Raw genomic sequence first — 16,663 nt, forward strand, 5'->3', positions numbered from 1 at the left:
GAGAGAGAGAGAGGAAAAGACCAAACACAAGCCACCAGGTTCGGAAGTCAAACCATGGTCGGCCATGTGGGAGTGTCCAGTACCTTAAGCACCATGCCAGTGCTCTCTGCTCTTCTCACGGGGCACCCCAAATCTCTGCTCTTCTCACGGGGCACCCCAAATCTCTGCTCTTCTCACGGGGCACCCCAAATCTCTGCTCTTCTCACGGGGCACCCCAAATCTCTGCTCTTCTCACGGGGCACCCCAAATCTCTGCTCTTCTCACGGGGCACCCCAAATCTCTGCTCTTCTCACGGGGCACCCCAAATCTCTGCTCTTCTCACGGGGCACCCCAAATCTCTGCTCTTCTCACGGGGCACCCCAAATCTCTGCTCTTCTCACGGGGCACCCCAAATCTCTGCTCTTCTCACGGGGCACCCCAAATCTCTGCTCTTCTCACGGGGCACCCCAAATCTCTGCTCTTCTCACGGGGCACCCCAAATCTCTGCTCTTCTCACGGGGCACCCCAAATCTCTGCTCTTCTCACGGGGCACCCCAAATCTCTGCTCTTCTCACGGGGCACCCCAAATCTCTGCTCTTCTCACGGGGCACCCCAAATCTCTGCTCTTCTCACGGGGCACCCCAAATCTCTGCTCTTCTCACGGGGCACCCCAAATCTCTGCTCTTCTCACGGGGCACCCCAAATCTCTGCTCTTCTCACGGGGCACCCCAAATCTCTGCTCTTCTCACGGGGCACCCCAAATCTCTGCTCTTCTCACGGGGCACCCCAAATCTCTGCTCTTCTCACGGGGCACCCCAAATCTCTGCTCTTCTCACGGGGCACCCCAAATCTCTGCTCTTCTCACGGGGCACCCCAAATCTCTGCTCTTCTCACGGGGCACCCCAAATCTCTGCTCTTCTCACGGGGCACCCCAAATCTCTGCTCTTCTCACGGGGCACCCCAAATCTCTGCTCTTCTCACGGGGCACCCCAAATCTCTGCTCTTCTCACGGGGCACCCCAAATCTCTGCTCTTCTCACGGGGCACCCCAAATCTCTGCTCTTCTCACGGGGCACCCCAAATCTCTGCTCTTCTCACGGGGCACCCCAAATCTCTGCTCTTCTCACGGGGCACCCCAAATCTCTGCTCTTCTCACGGGGCACCCCAAATCTCTGCTCTTCTCACGGGGCACCCCAAATCTCTGCTCTTCTCACGGGGCACCCCAAATCTCTGCTCTTCTCACGGGGCACCCCAAATCTCTGCTCTTCTCACGGGGCACCCCAAATCTCTGCTCTTCTCACGGGGCACCCCAAATCTCTGCTCTTCTCACGGGGCACCCCAAATCTCTGCTCTTCTCACGGGGCACCCCAAATCTCTGCTCTTCTCACGGGGCACCCCAAATCTCTGCTCTTCTCACGGGGCACCCCAAATCTCTGCTCTTCTCACGGGGCACCCCAAATCTCTGCTCTTCTCACGGGGCACCCCAAATTTCTGTCCTTCCAAGTCCACTGACCATCCAAGGCATTTGCCAGGGAAAGGTCTTGCTTCATCTCATCATCACTCAGGGCTGCCTTTCTTTCCCCTACTCTGAGCAGGAAGGGTTGATTTGACATTTCTCAGGGCAAAGAAACACAACTTTTCCTTACAAAGAAAGTGTGGGGGACTCAGGCTAGGACATCGCAGGCAAAAGTTAGTCAATGTTGCTCCCTAGTGGCCACATGTTCAAAGAGCAGCCTTTGGTTTGGTGAAATTAGCAATGACCCTTGCTGCTCTGGGACTGGGTGATTAGCTGAACTGATTCCAGATGGTGCAAATGAGGAGAAGGGAAGGTTTACCTGCTCAGAGAGGATCATTCTGCACAGTTTGACTTTCTTCTTGCTAGCATGTTTTTTGTTTGTTTGTTCGTTTGTCAGAGGGCAAGTGCATTCATGACTTGGCGGGGAGAGAAAGAGAGAGAGAGATTTGGGCATGCACTCACATGTGCCCAGTGGTTTCTTCAAGCTACTGGTGCTGGGAGTGCAGCCACAGTTGGCCATGTGAATCCAACTTAATCACCCTGCCGTTTAGCTTTCTTGACAAGCAAATAAAATCTTGCCACCACCTTGCGGTGCTTTCTCCTTTCACTCTCTCTCCTGGCTGGGAAGAATTTGATCCTTTTCTCTTCTTTAGTACTTTCTCTGTCAGTTCAATGCTTGCTAGAGGTGAGATCAGAAGATATTTTTAGATCAATCAAGAGGCCAAAAGATTTGACCAAATTAACTCATCCTTAGCCCATGTTGAGAACGCATCATCACTGAATGTTTTGTTTGTTTTTCTCCAAAATACTGTGCATTTGGGTGGGTTGGGGTAGCCCCACTTTCATGTTGAAGAATAAATTCCTCTTTTTAAAAGAAATGAGTAGGGCTGAGGGTCAAACAGATTTAATGCTCAATGATCCTTGTACCCCTACTTATCTACATAATTTTTGTGTATTATGTTCCAAAGGTCCTTCCTTCAAGGACATGCTGAAAAAAAAATGTGTTAATGCAAACAGCTCTGTATCAAGGGCATTGCATGTAAAGGCCATTTTTAGACAATGTGATTGAAATCACAATACAGTGCTGATGAGGAAGTCGGAGGAGATCCCAGTGAAGAGGACAACACTGCCCTTTGACGGTGGGAGCACAGAGCTTGGTGAACACACAGCTCCTCTTAGATGGTCACCAGTTGCAGGGCATTCCATATGCCTCATGCAGGCACTTTTTAACATCTGTTTGAATTTTCTTTAAACTATGTAGGTTAAAATAAATTTCACTTCTGGAAAGTTATTTTGAATCCATGGTGTTTTAGTTTTTCTCTTGAGATAATTGGAAACCTTCTGGGCTGTCCCCAAATGAAAGATGGAGCCAAAGACCAGAGTTTTCATCTCCTGCCAAGGCGACTGAGGAGACAGGGGCCTTGCGAGGAGCGTTCAAGTGGCCATGCCAATTCAGGGAGCGCTGAGACAGAAAAGGTGCCGTCGGTGACAGCTGTGGTCTAACCTCCATTCCGTGTTGGAACTCAAGCAAACGCACAGTTCATTGTCATTAGGATTTCAGAAATGCACGCTCACAGCTCCCACAGGAACAATGGAGCCAACCGTTGGGACGCTGTGGTGATTCACTTCACCTTGTGATGGTGACCAGCAGGAGTAGTGGGGAAATGGGCAAAGGGGTCCTGATCACCACCGCATGGAAACCACGGCAGGGTCACTGCCTGGACCTGCCAGCCCGGCGCCTCTGCCCTCCTCTCCCTCCCTTAGGCTGGTGGGCATTAAGCATTCTGATAAAATCACCAGCTTGACGTTCAGCTGGCCTGATTGCTGGAGAGGCTGATTGCATTATTCATTCTCATGAAAAGGTTTTTAAGACTCTCAAGGATCCAGAGAAATTATATTTTCCTTTTTTTTTTTTTTTAGAGGAAGAAAAACTTCAGAGTTATCAACAGTTTAATCTACCCTTCTATTCTTCCAAAGGGAAAGAATTACAGAAGACAGAGTTTGAACAGAACACGGGTTTGGAGTGAGGCTGAGCATCTGGGAGCCCTGTGTTCCCCAAGGCTGGGCGTCGCCACTCTGTCTTTCACATCCTTTAACGTCCCCTTTTCACTTTTCAGGCACCTTTCTTCATCTTCTTAAAAAGATAAAAATAAATAAATAAATAAAAATAAAATAAACAAAACCTAAAAGGAAAGAATAAAAAAAAAGCAAAAACAAAAACAAAAGAACAAAACAAAACACTTCACTACTTCACTGCTGGATAATTCCCTATGAAATGCTTCCATCTACTGGCTGAGTGGAGAGACTGGGTCCCTAAGTTTTCCTGCGGCATTCACATCACAAACTATGAGGAACAGCCTCCACACGTGTCACACAATGAGCAGGAATTTCAAATCAAGAAATTAAAGAGATTGAAAAGCTTCTTCCCTTTGACACAGCAGTTCACCTGTGCGACCTCCCTACAGGTACGATGTACTGTGGACACACGTAAGCAGTCTGCAAATACTCAGCATGAGACATGACTGCAGTACTGCAGAAAACACATTAGTGAGGAAAGGGAACAGGAGCCTGGGAGAGAGGGGAAGAGACAGACTGGCAGCCTAGCTAGCACATTCCTAATCAGATGTCAGAAGGGAAGAGGTGCTGGACTGAGAGATGGAGTCAGAGACAGTGGCCATGGTAACCATGTTCCCTCTACAAAGACAAGTCATTGCACAAGATAAGAAGGAAATCAAACTGGATTCCAAGTTCATTTATTAAACCAGATTCCCTTTCAGTAAAAAGCCAGTCACAAATTTGTGTGTCTTCTCTCTTTTTTTAATTTTAAATGTATTTATATTTTAAAATTTATATTTGATCACTATATATCTTTACAATATTGCTTTTTCCAGCACAAATATAATGCATTATCAAGACAAAGATCATGAGATACTACTTAACCCCAGTCAGAATGGCAAAAATTAGGGACCAGCAGATGGCATAATGATCACATCAGTGGACTCCCATGTAGTTCACTGCAGTTCAAGTCCTGAACCTGGAGGCTTAAAGTCACACTGGGAGTATGTGCATGCATGCCCAAAATCCCCAGAAGAGAATGAAGAAGCAATTGCACCATAGTCACTCCTCCTCCCCAGGGGGTGATTTCCCGCTTTCTGTCTCTCTGTCTCTATGGTGAGCACATGTGCCCTGTAGCAAAAATCTCTCTTAAAAAAAAAAAAAAAAGCTAAAGTTAAAAAAAAATAAATAGTGAGAAGTGCTGGTGAAAAAGGAAACTCTACTACACCATTGGTGGGAATGCAAATTGGTGTAACCACTGTGGAAAATGATATGGAGATTCTTTAGAAACCTACAAGTAGAACTACCATATGACCTAGTAATTCCACTTAGATATATACTGAAAGGATAGAAAAACCCTCAATTGGAAAAACACTTGCACATTCATGTTTATTGCAGCACTATTTACAATTGCTTGGACATAGAATCAACCCAAATGTCCAAAACCAGGCAAGTGAATTGAAAAAAATGTGGCATATATACTCTATGGAATACTACTCAGTGTTTCTTCCTTTTCTTTCACTTTGTAAAGAACCCATCTGGGAAATGAGGTCAGATGCTGGAATATGGTAAAACATTTATACTCTATTAGAGAAATAATCCAGGACTATAGTATAAAAAAATCATAGTAGGTTGTTGCTGGGAAGTCCCTCAAAGACCAGTCCAGCTTCCTCATTTTACTGATGAGAAAATGACATTCATTAGTGTAAGAAATGTGTCCAAAGGTATATACTTCAGAAGTATGCCAATAATTTGACAAAAAAAAAAAAACCAGAAAACTGTGAAGTTTCTGTATGGATTTTAAATGCAACTATTAATTTATTATTTATAATATCAACCTCTCCAGAGTTGTTAGTTTCTAAAAACAGACACCCGCCAGGCTTGACAGGGCTCGCTCAAACTATGGTCAGCCACGTGGAAGTCCAGCACCTTAACCACCGCATCATCTGCTGGCCCCTGGTTTATTAATTTCTTAAATTAATTAGAAAGTGAGAGATATGCACCCCGCAACAGATTTTCTCGCTCTCTTATTTTTTTTTTTAATTTGACACAGGGCACGTATGTTTGCCAGAGACACAAAGAGAGAGCAAGAGAAAACGTGAGACAGCACCCCGAGGACGAATGGCCACGCTGCAGTCCTTTCTCCGCCATTCTCCTCTTGGGATTTGGCCATACACTCTCCCGTGCTGGCGCCCACAGGTCCTGGATGCCGCAGCCTATCCCCTGCTTCGGCCGGCTCTGAGTATGGGCACACAAGTGTCCAGCACTCTCGGGGAGGGTTCCAGACCTCACCCAGACCTCCCACGCGTGTCAGCCTGGTGGAGCACTGCACCTGACCATTGGCCACCCTCTAGCCTAAATGTCTTTTGTAAAGGTCGAGTTGCAGTAGGTTATGCTCTACACAGAGCAGGTATTACCTCACATTCTCCGAAAAGGAAGCTTTCTCTACAAGTAGTTGGTGTATCATCTCCCTTACTTTAACCCCTTAAAGGATTAAACCAAAGCAAAACCCTAAGGTGGTATGAGCAGGAGACCTTCTGACTGAAATGGCTCCACTTACACACCCTAAAAACTGAGGCTCTGATCTTTCGGTCACATTTCTGAAGTAGTAGATACATCAAATCAGCAGCTGTTTATTCAGAAACAGCTGTTTCTGGTGTGCTGTCGCCATGGCACCCAGGCTCTGTGGAAGTACAGCAATCTTCACTCTTGACTTCCGAGCCCCTGCTGCCGTTCACAGCTGCAGGGATGGAGGCCTGGTATTTCTCAACAGCGTATCTGTCCAATAGCCGGACGTCTTCGATAATATGAAATCAACATCTGCCTGTAGAAATAGAAGGGTTACAGTATTAAGTGCGATGGATGAATTAGATCTTTAAATGGCAACATTATCATTAATATAAGCAGTGACTTCTAGCAATATTGCAAACACACACACGTGAAGGCGCACTTGTGAGCAGACACACTCATGCACACCTTCAAGCGTGCTGCTGGATAGGCTTACAATCATGAAATTCTTACCCTTCTTTCTCAGTATATTTCTTAAAGACAGTACATTTTTAAAAATTAAACATTATCCAATCTTATGAAGTATAATTTTTCATAATATTTGAGTGCCCAGAGGTAAATTGCAGAAATGTGTACAAAGTGAAGCAGTCATTCTAATTAAATTACTGGCATGTTCAAAAGTTTATCTGCACAACGACAAAATCTTCAGTGTCAAGTCTGCACTGTCTTCTACAGAAAAGGAGACTATGGAAATGAATGTGGTTGTTCGACATGACACAGTAACTTCATAAAAAGACGGGGCAGCTGGAACACAAGACTCCCGACTCCTGAAGCAGACTGATTCACACCACCACCCCACGCTATTAGTCACCTCAGTGCCGAGACTTTGTGGAAATGATAGGTAAGCTTAAAAGAAGGAAGAAAAAGTACGGCAGCAATTCTAGTTTTCGTCCAGAGACCGTTGTCGCACAGAGCACAGCTGTGCTGGGCCCCCCAGGACAGACAACTCGGCCTGGTCTCATCACCGCGAGTCAGGCCATCTCCTCACTAACTGCGATGACCTCAGCCCTCCATCACACTCTGCCGTCCAGGCTGGCAGGAGCGCACACTGCAAGGCGTGACATTTTACACAACTCTGAAAACATCGGAGAAAAAGCAAGAAATCACTCATTCTGAACTTCACTTCTGCTGGACCACAGAGTTTGCTGAGAGGGGTCAAAGAAAGCAAGGGAGGCAGAGCCAGGGGGTCCATGAAGGAAGAAAAGGGAAACTGACTTAAGAGCTCAGTTCACAATCAGTCCGTGTCTCATATAACATCGCCTTCTGCAGAAGCTGTTTTTTACACGGTGTCTTTCTTATTTAAAGGATAAGCAAAATATTTCCTCTATTGGGTCATTGGAGAAGTCATGATGCACATTTATAAAAAAAATTATTTAACTTTATTTATTTATTTATGTATTTATTTATTTATTTTAATTTGACCAGAGAGGGACAGAGTGAGAGAGACAGAAAGTGAGAAAGCAAATCACCAGGTCCAGGACTTGAACTGTGACAGCCCATGTGGGAGTTCAGCACCCATAACTACCACATCACCTGCTGGCCCCTTATGACACATTTTTGCATAGAAAAACATGTCATAACTTGTCCAACCACCCAAAATTTCAAAATAATCTCGCCTTCAAATTATATATATTTAAAGGGTGCAACAGGTTTTGACATTCTCGTACATAGCAAAGTTGTTACTGAAGTCAAGAAAGTCAGTATATCCACCATTTCACATAGTTACTCTTTTATTTTGTGGCAAGAGCACCTAGAATAATATTTTTGGCAAAAAAAAAACACAAATACAATATTATTAAGTATGGCCCTCATGTTCCACATGTGGTCTCTCGAATTATTCATCCTATATACCTTCAATTTTGTCTGGGGTTTAAAAATCAGAATGGTGCTGCCTGGGGCCACCTCATTGGTACCACACAGGGTTCTGGGACGCTGGAACACAGTGGATTCTACTTCCCAGAATGTGGCATGTGATGATGACCTCATAGACTCTCCCAAGGATACCGTCTCACAACGATGCCAAGTAAGCCACAAGGCAAATCGAGGGACGAGTTGTGGAAGATGTCCTGCACTGCTGAGGTCCAGGCCGCCTTCATCCTCTCCTCCTTTGTGACCTTCTTCCTGGGGCTCATCATCTTATTTATTTGCAGATTGATGTGGAGAGCCTTAAAGAGATGGAGAAACATCAAGGGCACAGGAATTTTCTTGGTCAGTTTCTTTACTGGGAATCCCTCTGTGGAAAGAGCAGAGACAAGTGAGACACAAGTCTGAGTTTAGCCAATGGTTTAGGCTTCACTCCCTCCTCCAGAATGGCAGAGCCAGGTCTGGTCTGGTGCCTTGGAGAGGGTGATGCACAGAGGCCTGAGCGGCCCTTCCCACATGGCAACTACGGGGCCAGGTGTCCTCTTTCCAAGCTTGTACAGATGGTGATGAGTGTTAGCTTGGGAAACTGAGGTCACTCTCTGACAGACACCCCTAGACACTCTGTCTACCACTCTATTTGGAATTTTAAGAGGACAGTTAAGTATTCCAAAAGAGATAAACAGGAACAAGACATCAACATCGACTCGACTTTCCTACCATGCACACATGCTGTGTGTGTGCTCACATGCATGCCCTGCCTTCCATACACCATGTCAGCACCACACACCCCGCAACACATCCACACAGAGATCCATGTACACATGCAAGTCTCAGAGACACCAGGGGAGACACATGTTAGGCTCAATAAAATTTGCAAGAGTTGAGTTTGTTGAGTAACAGCCAATGAATAATGATGGCAAGAATGAGGGACATCTACCCAGATAAAGTATTATATAAGAGCTTGAAATAAAGCCCTCGTGTGCTCCATAGTGGCTGTTCTATCACCGGAGGTCAAAGACAAAGAATTGTATAATATTATGGCCTGTGTAGTTTGTTTCCCAAATCTTGTTTCTTCCTGTGATAAATTATAGTAATTACCATAACAGAATACATTTTACCTGTACATCACAATTAATATTGAAAATTTGCCTCAGACATTTATCTTAATGCTAAAAATTGACATAAAACAACATAATTTATAATAACTCAGTAAATTTTTAAGGTTAATGGCTATATGGAATTCAGGTTTCTATATTTGAATAGTATCTAGTATGAAGCTCATAGATTTTGATGCTAATGAGTTCAGTCTATTAATAATTTCTACATTAAAGACTTTAGGCATGAAAAATGGAGAAAGAGTTCTAAATACTGACTAAATGGGTCAATGGACAAGGTGCATTAGTCCCCCCATTCTTTTAATACATAAATTATTTGTTATGTATTAACACAATTTACAACTTAATTCATAACTTAGTTTGTAGTGTTTAAATTCCTATTCTCCTGCTTCAGGAATATTTCTTCCTCTCAACTCTATTCATTTTTAAGTGAATACAAATATTTGAGAGAACTTTGTCAACTCATATTTACTGTATTTTTTTTATTTTTTACTGTGAGTGAAATTCATGTCTCTACTTCAGTCCAGATAGCCTTTTAATTGCAAATACTAAGCAAATGTTACAAAATGTTGCAAAGTAGATCTGAGCAACTAGAATACTATACTCTTTGGGGGGCCATCTGGAGTATAAACTTTGATAAAAGTTAAGTGATTTTTCAATAAGTTGTTATATTTGATTAAATTGAGAGTGGCACTTTTCTCTCTAAGCTTTGGGAAAGTTGCCCATTTGCAAATATGTGACAAATCTAGGTACTTTAAAAAGTTATTTTATGATGGGAAAATTCATTTGGTATGCTATAATGATACATAATTGAATGTAAAAATATTAAAAATAACAAACTAAAAAAGTTAGAATTATTTGGAGTTATAATTTCGCCTTAAGTACGAATTTTTAAGAATTGACTAGCCATTCATATGATTACTTAATTGTGTCTTAGGGTCACTCTGTCTTCCCACAGAAAGCACCTCCAATTTTATAATGAAATTCAAATGAGTGTTCTATATTAATATATTGAATACTTTTTAGGAAAGCAATTCTTAGACAACATCTCAGGAACACATGTGATAAGTTGCACAAAGCAAGAGACACATCCCCGATTAGGAGGTGGACTTGACTAGAGAGTCTTTTAAGGAGATTTTCCTTCCTACAACTCAGAAAATTCAAAGAGAAAAATTCAGTGATCATAAAACCCTGTCTCCACATAAAACGAGTTTTTCTAGAAATCAAGGGACGCTTTTGTTGTGGCCAAAGCTAGTCAGTCAGTAGCCTTCTTAGAGGTAGCCGTGGCCTGTAACCCTGGTCATGAATGCCAGCTCAGGTCCGAGTCCCTCCTCATGGTCTGATCTTGGGCAAGTCATTTAATATCTCTATACACTAGTCCCCATAGCAACATAAAACTAATTTCATCATACCTGCTTAACTGCATACAATTACTTACTGTAAAGTTCAAATATAGTAATTAAAGGCATTCCAGAAATGTGAGGAAGAATTATAATTTCAGGAGAATACGACACAAAGAATTTAAAGTAACATAACGTGACCAGATCTTCCTTCCTCCTTCTCCCTTAAACAGTGGATTCTTAAGTAATCTCCTAAAACTCAACTGGTAATCTTGTTTTCCCCTATGTATCTTGATGGAAAATGTTCAAATCCTTATCCCCAGAGCAGAAAGAAACATACCACTCTCAGTCTCAGTCAACACAAGGGTGTTGTTTTGAAAAGTCTGGTTTCTAAGTGTACGTGAGAAAGGCATGGAAGGAGAACACCGAATCCAAGAGGGAAACACAGTGTTAAAAACCAGTAAAATGCAAACCAAGTGACACCCTTTCTAGGAACGACTGGATGAGCAACTGCAGGGTTCCTGGTTGGGAATGGGCAGCGTGATTTCTGGCTAACACGACTAGAAGTGCCATGAGCAGAAACAAAGCAGATGACCTTCTCTGAAGTCAGCTCACTCCATCAATCCCTTTCTCTTGTGTATAGGAACTGATCTCATCAGGGACCATCCGCAACAACCCTTTAGAAAGCCTCCACTTCCATGGGTTATTTCGAAACCGCATAGAAATGTTGCTTTCAGCACAGACTTTCGTGGGTCAAGTGTTGGTGAGTATGTTTTCCCTGTTAGCTTGCTAAGGAACTTCAGACATGCGTGCAACTATAGTCAGTTAACCGCCCAGTTAAGCAGCTGGTGTTCCCCAATGTTTTATCTAAAATATCTCCACCTCCTCCCTCACCTTCCTCTGTCTTCTGCTCTCTGTCCACGTGTGCTTTATTTTTTTTTTCTGGAGTGAATATAATAATTTGATGTTATGTTTTATTTTACTTATTGTCTGCCTCTCTGCTATAGAGAAAGCTTTATTAGGGCAAAGGTTATGTGTATTTTTTTTTCTTGTATGTAGATAGATGTCATCCATAAATATCTAGAAAAAAAAAAAGTAAAAATTTAGTGAACAAATTTGTCCTAAAAGGTACTTTTACTTCTTACTTCTTTCATTTTTAGTAAACCTCCTTTCTTCAATTTATAAATTAGACATTGTTACTCTTCTATGGTATTTATTACTTTAATTCCGGTTCTAATCTTGGTAACTCAACCACATGAAAACTGAGGGCCGACCCGTGGCCTGGTGGATCCTCTATGGCCAGCAGCATGGCTTGAGTCTCAGATCTCACAGCTTGAGAAACAGGCTGCGTATGTGTATATGCATGCCCCAAATCCCAAACGAAACTCAGTTCACCCCCTCTAGCTCCTGTGCTCTGCCCTGTGCACTGTTATTAAAATGATCTGTACCCATGCTGTCCTGTCCAGAGTTCTGGGAGCTCCTTGACAGGATGGATTATTGTCATGGAAAGGCGTGGGTCCCCCTGTCCGGAATAACGGATGTTCTATAAGTGAAGGTTGCATGGATCATCATGTCAGTTTGCATAGTTTGATCTAAAACATGTAAAAAGAAGAAACTCTGAGGCTGGCAGGTAGTGTGGTGCTTAAGAGCACTGGGTTCCCATATGTCTGACTGCAGTTCGAGCTCCAGATCTGGTGGCAGTGTGCTTTCCCACCTCCCCCACCACGCACCCCCCCCACACACACACTCTGTTCCTCTCTGTTCAAATTTAAATAAACAAGTAAAGCTAAATAACATAATTCTTAGAAAAGAAATTAATCTGTAACTTGGAGTGTGCCAACCCAGATGGCAGCAGGGAAGAAGCAGGTTCATTCACGTGAGCAAGAGATTGCCCTCTGCTGTGCAATTAGGAGAAAATGGCTCTTTGGTTACTGTCATTTCATTCAAAGATCACCAAATGTTTATTCTGTCTTGTATGGATCTAAGTGAAACAGCTTTTATAAAAACTGCAGAGATTGTTGAATCATCTGGGGAGACATCTCTCCTTTTTCTATCTTCTAGAACTTTGGTCGCTTGTCCTGAAATCCATATAGGTATGACCTATTCCAGAATGAGTTTATGATTCTCTTTTATATCAGGAATTTCTTGGTTAGGATCTCTTCAAATATTCAAATCACGTTTGGCTGCATGAGGATGATATTGGGCATGAGATAGCAGAGGTCATTAGAGTGGGGCAGAAGGGAGCTCAGAACACCCTCCAGGTGAGCTCCATGCATGAGGAGCAGATGAGGAGGGAATTTTTATTGTATCATTCCAAAAAAAAAAATCACTTGTTTCATGATGAATTAAGAGTTCTTTTCACCTGTAAGAGCTGATGTTTATCTGGTTGAAACACCAGGACACATGGAGTAGAAGTTAGATTAGAGTAAATACACCAGCATTGAAAGGCATACATGAGACTTTCAGGGACCTTAAGGAAGCATTTTTGAAAAAGTGAAAAGAGAAGGTTTATAGGCTTACAGGTTTTCTTCTATCTTTCTTTTCCAATTCTTATTTCGTTCAATAAACATGTGTTGTTTGCCAACCACCTGCTAAGCAGAAGCTGTTGACTTGGTGAAAAATACCGGCAAAAGTCTTGCATTTATGAACCTAAATTCTAGTGGAGGGATATGATAAATACATACATAAATAAATAAGAACTTACAGATGGTAGTTGATGCTGCGAAGGAAACACGAGTGAAGTGTTTGTGAGTGCTGGTGATTATGGAGTTAGATCATACTACACATTGTGATCAGAGTAGAAGTCTCTGAAAAGATAAGGCTGAGCTGAGTCATGAAGAATGGAAGAACGTAGGAATTGAAAAGTGGAGAGAGAAGGGTTCCAGGTGGAAAGGCCAGACTTGAGGAGGTAAAGAGCCCAGGTTACTGCAGTAGCAAAGTGAGGCTGCTGTGCCAGAGACCGCAAGCCAGGGAGCCTGACATCTGAGAGGAGACAGGGAAATGGTGCCATCAGTGTCTGCTTCACAGGTAGGAGCTAGGCTGTTCAGAGTCATGTTCTCCTTGTGCATGGGGAAATTGTGGAGCGTCTCAAAGCAGAAACTGACATGGTCCAACTATGCTGTAAACTCCAAAAGGCACTAATGGTCAAAAAATAAAGGAATTGTCAAAGACATGCCAGAAAGTGATGATAGACATTGGGAGTACACTTCTAATATCACATAAGTTCAAATCAGGGCAGAAAAAGAATTAAATGGAGCCAAGTAACCTGTATTTGTTTCTCAGGACTGCTGTGACAAAGTACCACAAACAGAGTAGCATAAACAACAAAAAATGTTTTGGCTCACAGTTCTGTGGGCTGGAAATCCAAAGTCAAGGTGTTGGCGGGTTGAGTGCTTCTTAGGCTGGAGGAGAATTTTCTCCATGCCTATGTCCTAGCTTCTGAGGGCTTGATGGTAATCTCCTGCATTATTTGGCTTGTAGACACATCTCCCTGATCTCTGCCTTCCTGCTCACATGGCATTCTCCCTGTGTACATGTCTGTCTCTGTGTCCAAACTCTTACAAAGTCACCAGTCATATTAGGTTAGGGTTCACCTGTATGATCTGACCTTAACTTAAATACACCTGCAAATACTCTAGTCCAAAGAAGGCCATGTGCTGGAATACTGGGGGTTAGGACTTGAGTGTCCTTTTTTGGTGACACTGTGAATCAACACATAACCTCTGGGAAGAAATGTTAACAACTGCAACCAAAATTTGACATCCTGAAAATCAGTGTATCAAAGATATAATTCTAGGATCATTTATACATAAAAAATACACAAAGGAAGCAAGAAGCATATAAAATACATTGGTAGTAGAAAAATTTAGTTCATGTAGTGCATCATTGCACATACACACTAAATAGACAGGATAATAATAATAGGCATGCAGAAAATTAAAGTAGTTTGACTAATAAGAGAGAGTTGATTGACATGATTAAAATTCATATCCTGAAACTAAACCTACAAATTTCTATGTTCTATTTATCATGTGAGTTTAGCATGTGTCAGGCTGTAAAAAACAACCATAATTATCAGACTTACAAAGTACAGAGGAACAATACTAAGTGAATATATTCTGATCTATAGTGAAGTGATAAATCTATCCCAAAAAATCTCACAAAGACCTAAGCTCTAAAAATGTTTAAATTCCTCTCTTTAAAGTCGGAGAGACCAAAATGGAAGTCGCAAAACATTTAGAGTAAAGAAGTGAAAGCATCACATACCCCTTGCCCTACAGCCTAAGAAGAAAGTTGTTCTGAGTTAAATGCAAACCATAAAAAAGTTATTTTGATACATGAAAGTAAATAAAAAATGAATTAAACATCAAGCCCAGAAAGTTAGAGAAAGAATATAGATTAAGTTTAAGAGGAATGCATTAAAAAGAAAAATTCAAAGATTAAATTATAAAACAAATGATTATTTGATACAATAGAGAAATCAATAGCTGGTGAAAACAAGAAAAGGGGGATAAAGTGTAAAGATATCAAATAAGCCAGTAAAATGGGAAAGTAAGTGGGTGCAAGGTTATTGAAAAATACATAAGCAATTGAAGTTGAAAAATGGGTGATTCCTTAAGATTAACATAAATTACTAAGAGTCCACGAAAGAAATTTAAATAAGCACAAACATCTGCAGGAAATAAGGAAGTTGTCAAAGGCGAACAATCATTACCCCCACTTCTTTCCTCTCTCACCGGAGGGTGCGAGGTCCATTCTACTGAATCTTCAAGGAATGATTGTCTCTAACATTAAACAGTTTCGGGGCATTGAAAATTAAAGAAAGAATGCATTCAATTTTCTTTTTCTATGATGATATAGTATCTATGTTAAAACTCCCAAAGATAGGAAATTTGAAGAAAATCTACAGACTAATTAGAGAAAATCTAAAATTTGGGGGGAAGATACATGATCGTCTATCCCAATGTAAAAATAAAAGAGAAAAAAAGAGAAGAGAGGGGAAAAAAAGAGAAAGAAAGAAAGATGGGGAAGAAAAGAAAGGAAAAAGAAAGAAAAGGAACAAAAAGGAAAAGACAGACAGAAGAAAAGAAAATGAAGGAAAATAAAAGAAGCTTAATAGTCCAATGGGCAGAAAGGATTCTCTTCCAGAGAAATCTATCTAGGTTTAAACCTGACAGACTAGTGGTCACTTCTCTAATACCTACATGCTTTGTGTTTTGTGTATTACAAGACGTGTTTTGGTATCAACCACAGGAGGGTGACATTTTTTTCTGTCTTTAGGTCCAAGTGTGGTCCTATTCCTAAACAATTATCCTGTTTCTTTTTTATTTTCCGGGAGCAGGAGGAGATGTAAATTGTGTAGCTGTTTCTCTGTTACCTTGTGGCCAGGAAATTTAGAACCAAAATTAGGGCTTATCTTCAGCCAGCGTATACCTACTGTTACCATCATTCTAGGTATCATATGTCCACAGTTCTGTTTTTCTGTTCTCTCTGGCTTCTATTTTCTCAAGTAATGTAGCATTTTAAGTCATCATATTCAACCTTAAATTCTTTCTGTAAATGCTTAATCTTTTCTGTGGACGTGCAGTCTTCTCTTTAAATAAGCAAGCACTTGGAAACAGCAGCAGTTGTCAGCCTTACTATACGAAGCAACTGAAGGAACAAAGTTTCACAGCTCATTTGGGAATGAGAAAATATGTTTCAAAAATAATGCTGGGAAAACTGACTTAAGACTTATTTTACTGTTTTTTGCTCATTTTCCTAATGCAATGCTACTTCTAGTTAAAAATAATAATAATAATAATAATAACTTACTGGAAAAAATAGGTCTTTTAATTCACACTTGATATTCTTTGGTAGACTCAGATTCAGTTGAGGATGAAAATGTTCTAATAAACCACTTCTGACACCAAAACTGCTCCCTTCCCTATCATCCTAAGATCCACCCAAGCCAAGGAAAGTGGGGGCTAAGCAGACCCTGAGTTTCTTGTATAAGCATGGAGCAGGGAGAGCAAGTTTAAGCCTCAAAGACAAAAGGATTAATGGACAGTGAACGTGTTACTCAACCTGTCTGGTGAAGTCTGTCCTTAGAAACAGGTGTTATCAAGGTGGGTTTGCTGTGGCAGAGGGCCCTGCACTCCTCAGGGGCCTCTGCCTTCCCTACCTGCAACAGGTGGGCTAGAGTGCTCAGCCTTGGCCTGCTCGGGCACTTGTGTTCTTTCCAGCACA

The 16,663-nt window shown here is 41.9% G+C and overlaps 1 protein-coding gene across 4 annotated transcripts in view; it reads left to right on the plus strand.

Moving 5' to 3' along the window:
• Positions 1-8,134: 8,134 nt before the first annotated feature.
• The window catches only part of KCNU1 (potassium calcium-activated channel subfamily U member 1), a 136,344-nt gene continuing 127,815 nt past the window's right edge, over positions 8,135-16,663 (plus strand). For all 4 annotated transcript variants that reach the window (XM_006171499.2, XM_006171500.1, XM_006171501.2 and 1 more), the window contains exons 1-2: positions 8,135-8,325; positions 11,079-11,198. In XM_006171499.2, coding sequence (XP_006171561.1) covers positions 8,179-8,325; positions 11,079-11,198 — 267 coding nt within the window. In that variant the 5' untranslated portion in view covers positions 8,135-8,178. The remainder of the gene's footprint in view (positions 8,326-11,078; positions 11,199-16,663) is intronic.

Source organism: Tupaia chinensis, unplaced genomic scaffold (assembly GCF_000334495.1).
Source record: "Tupaia chinensis unplaced genomic scaffold, TupChi_1.0 Scaffold149672_1, whole genome shotgun sequence".
Taxonomy (NCBI): domain Eukaryota; kingdom Metazoa; phylum Chordata; class Mammalia; order Scandentia; family Tupaiidae; genus Tupaia; species Tupaia belangeri.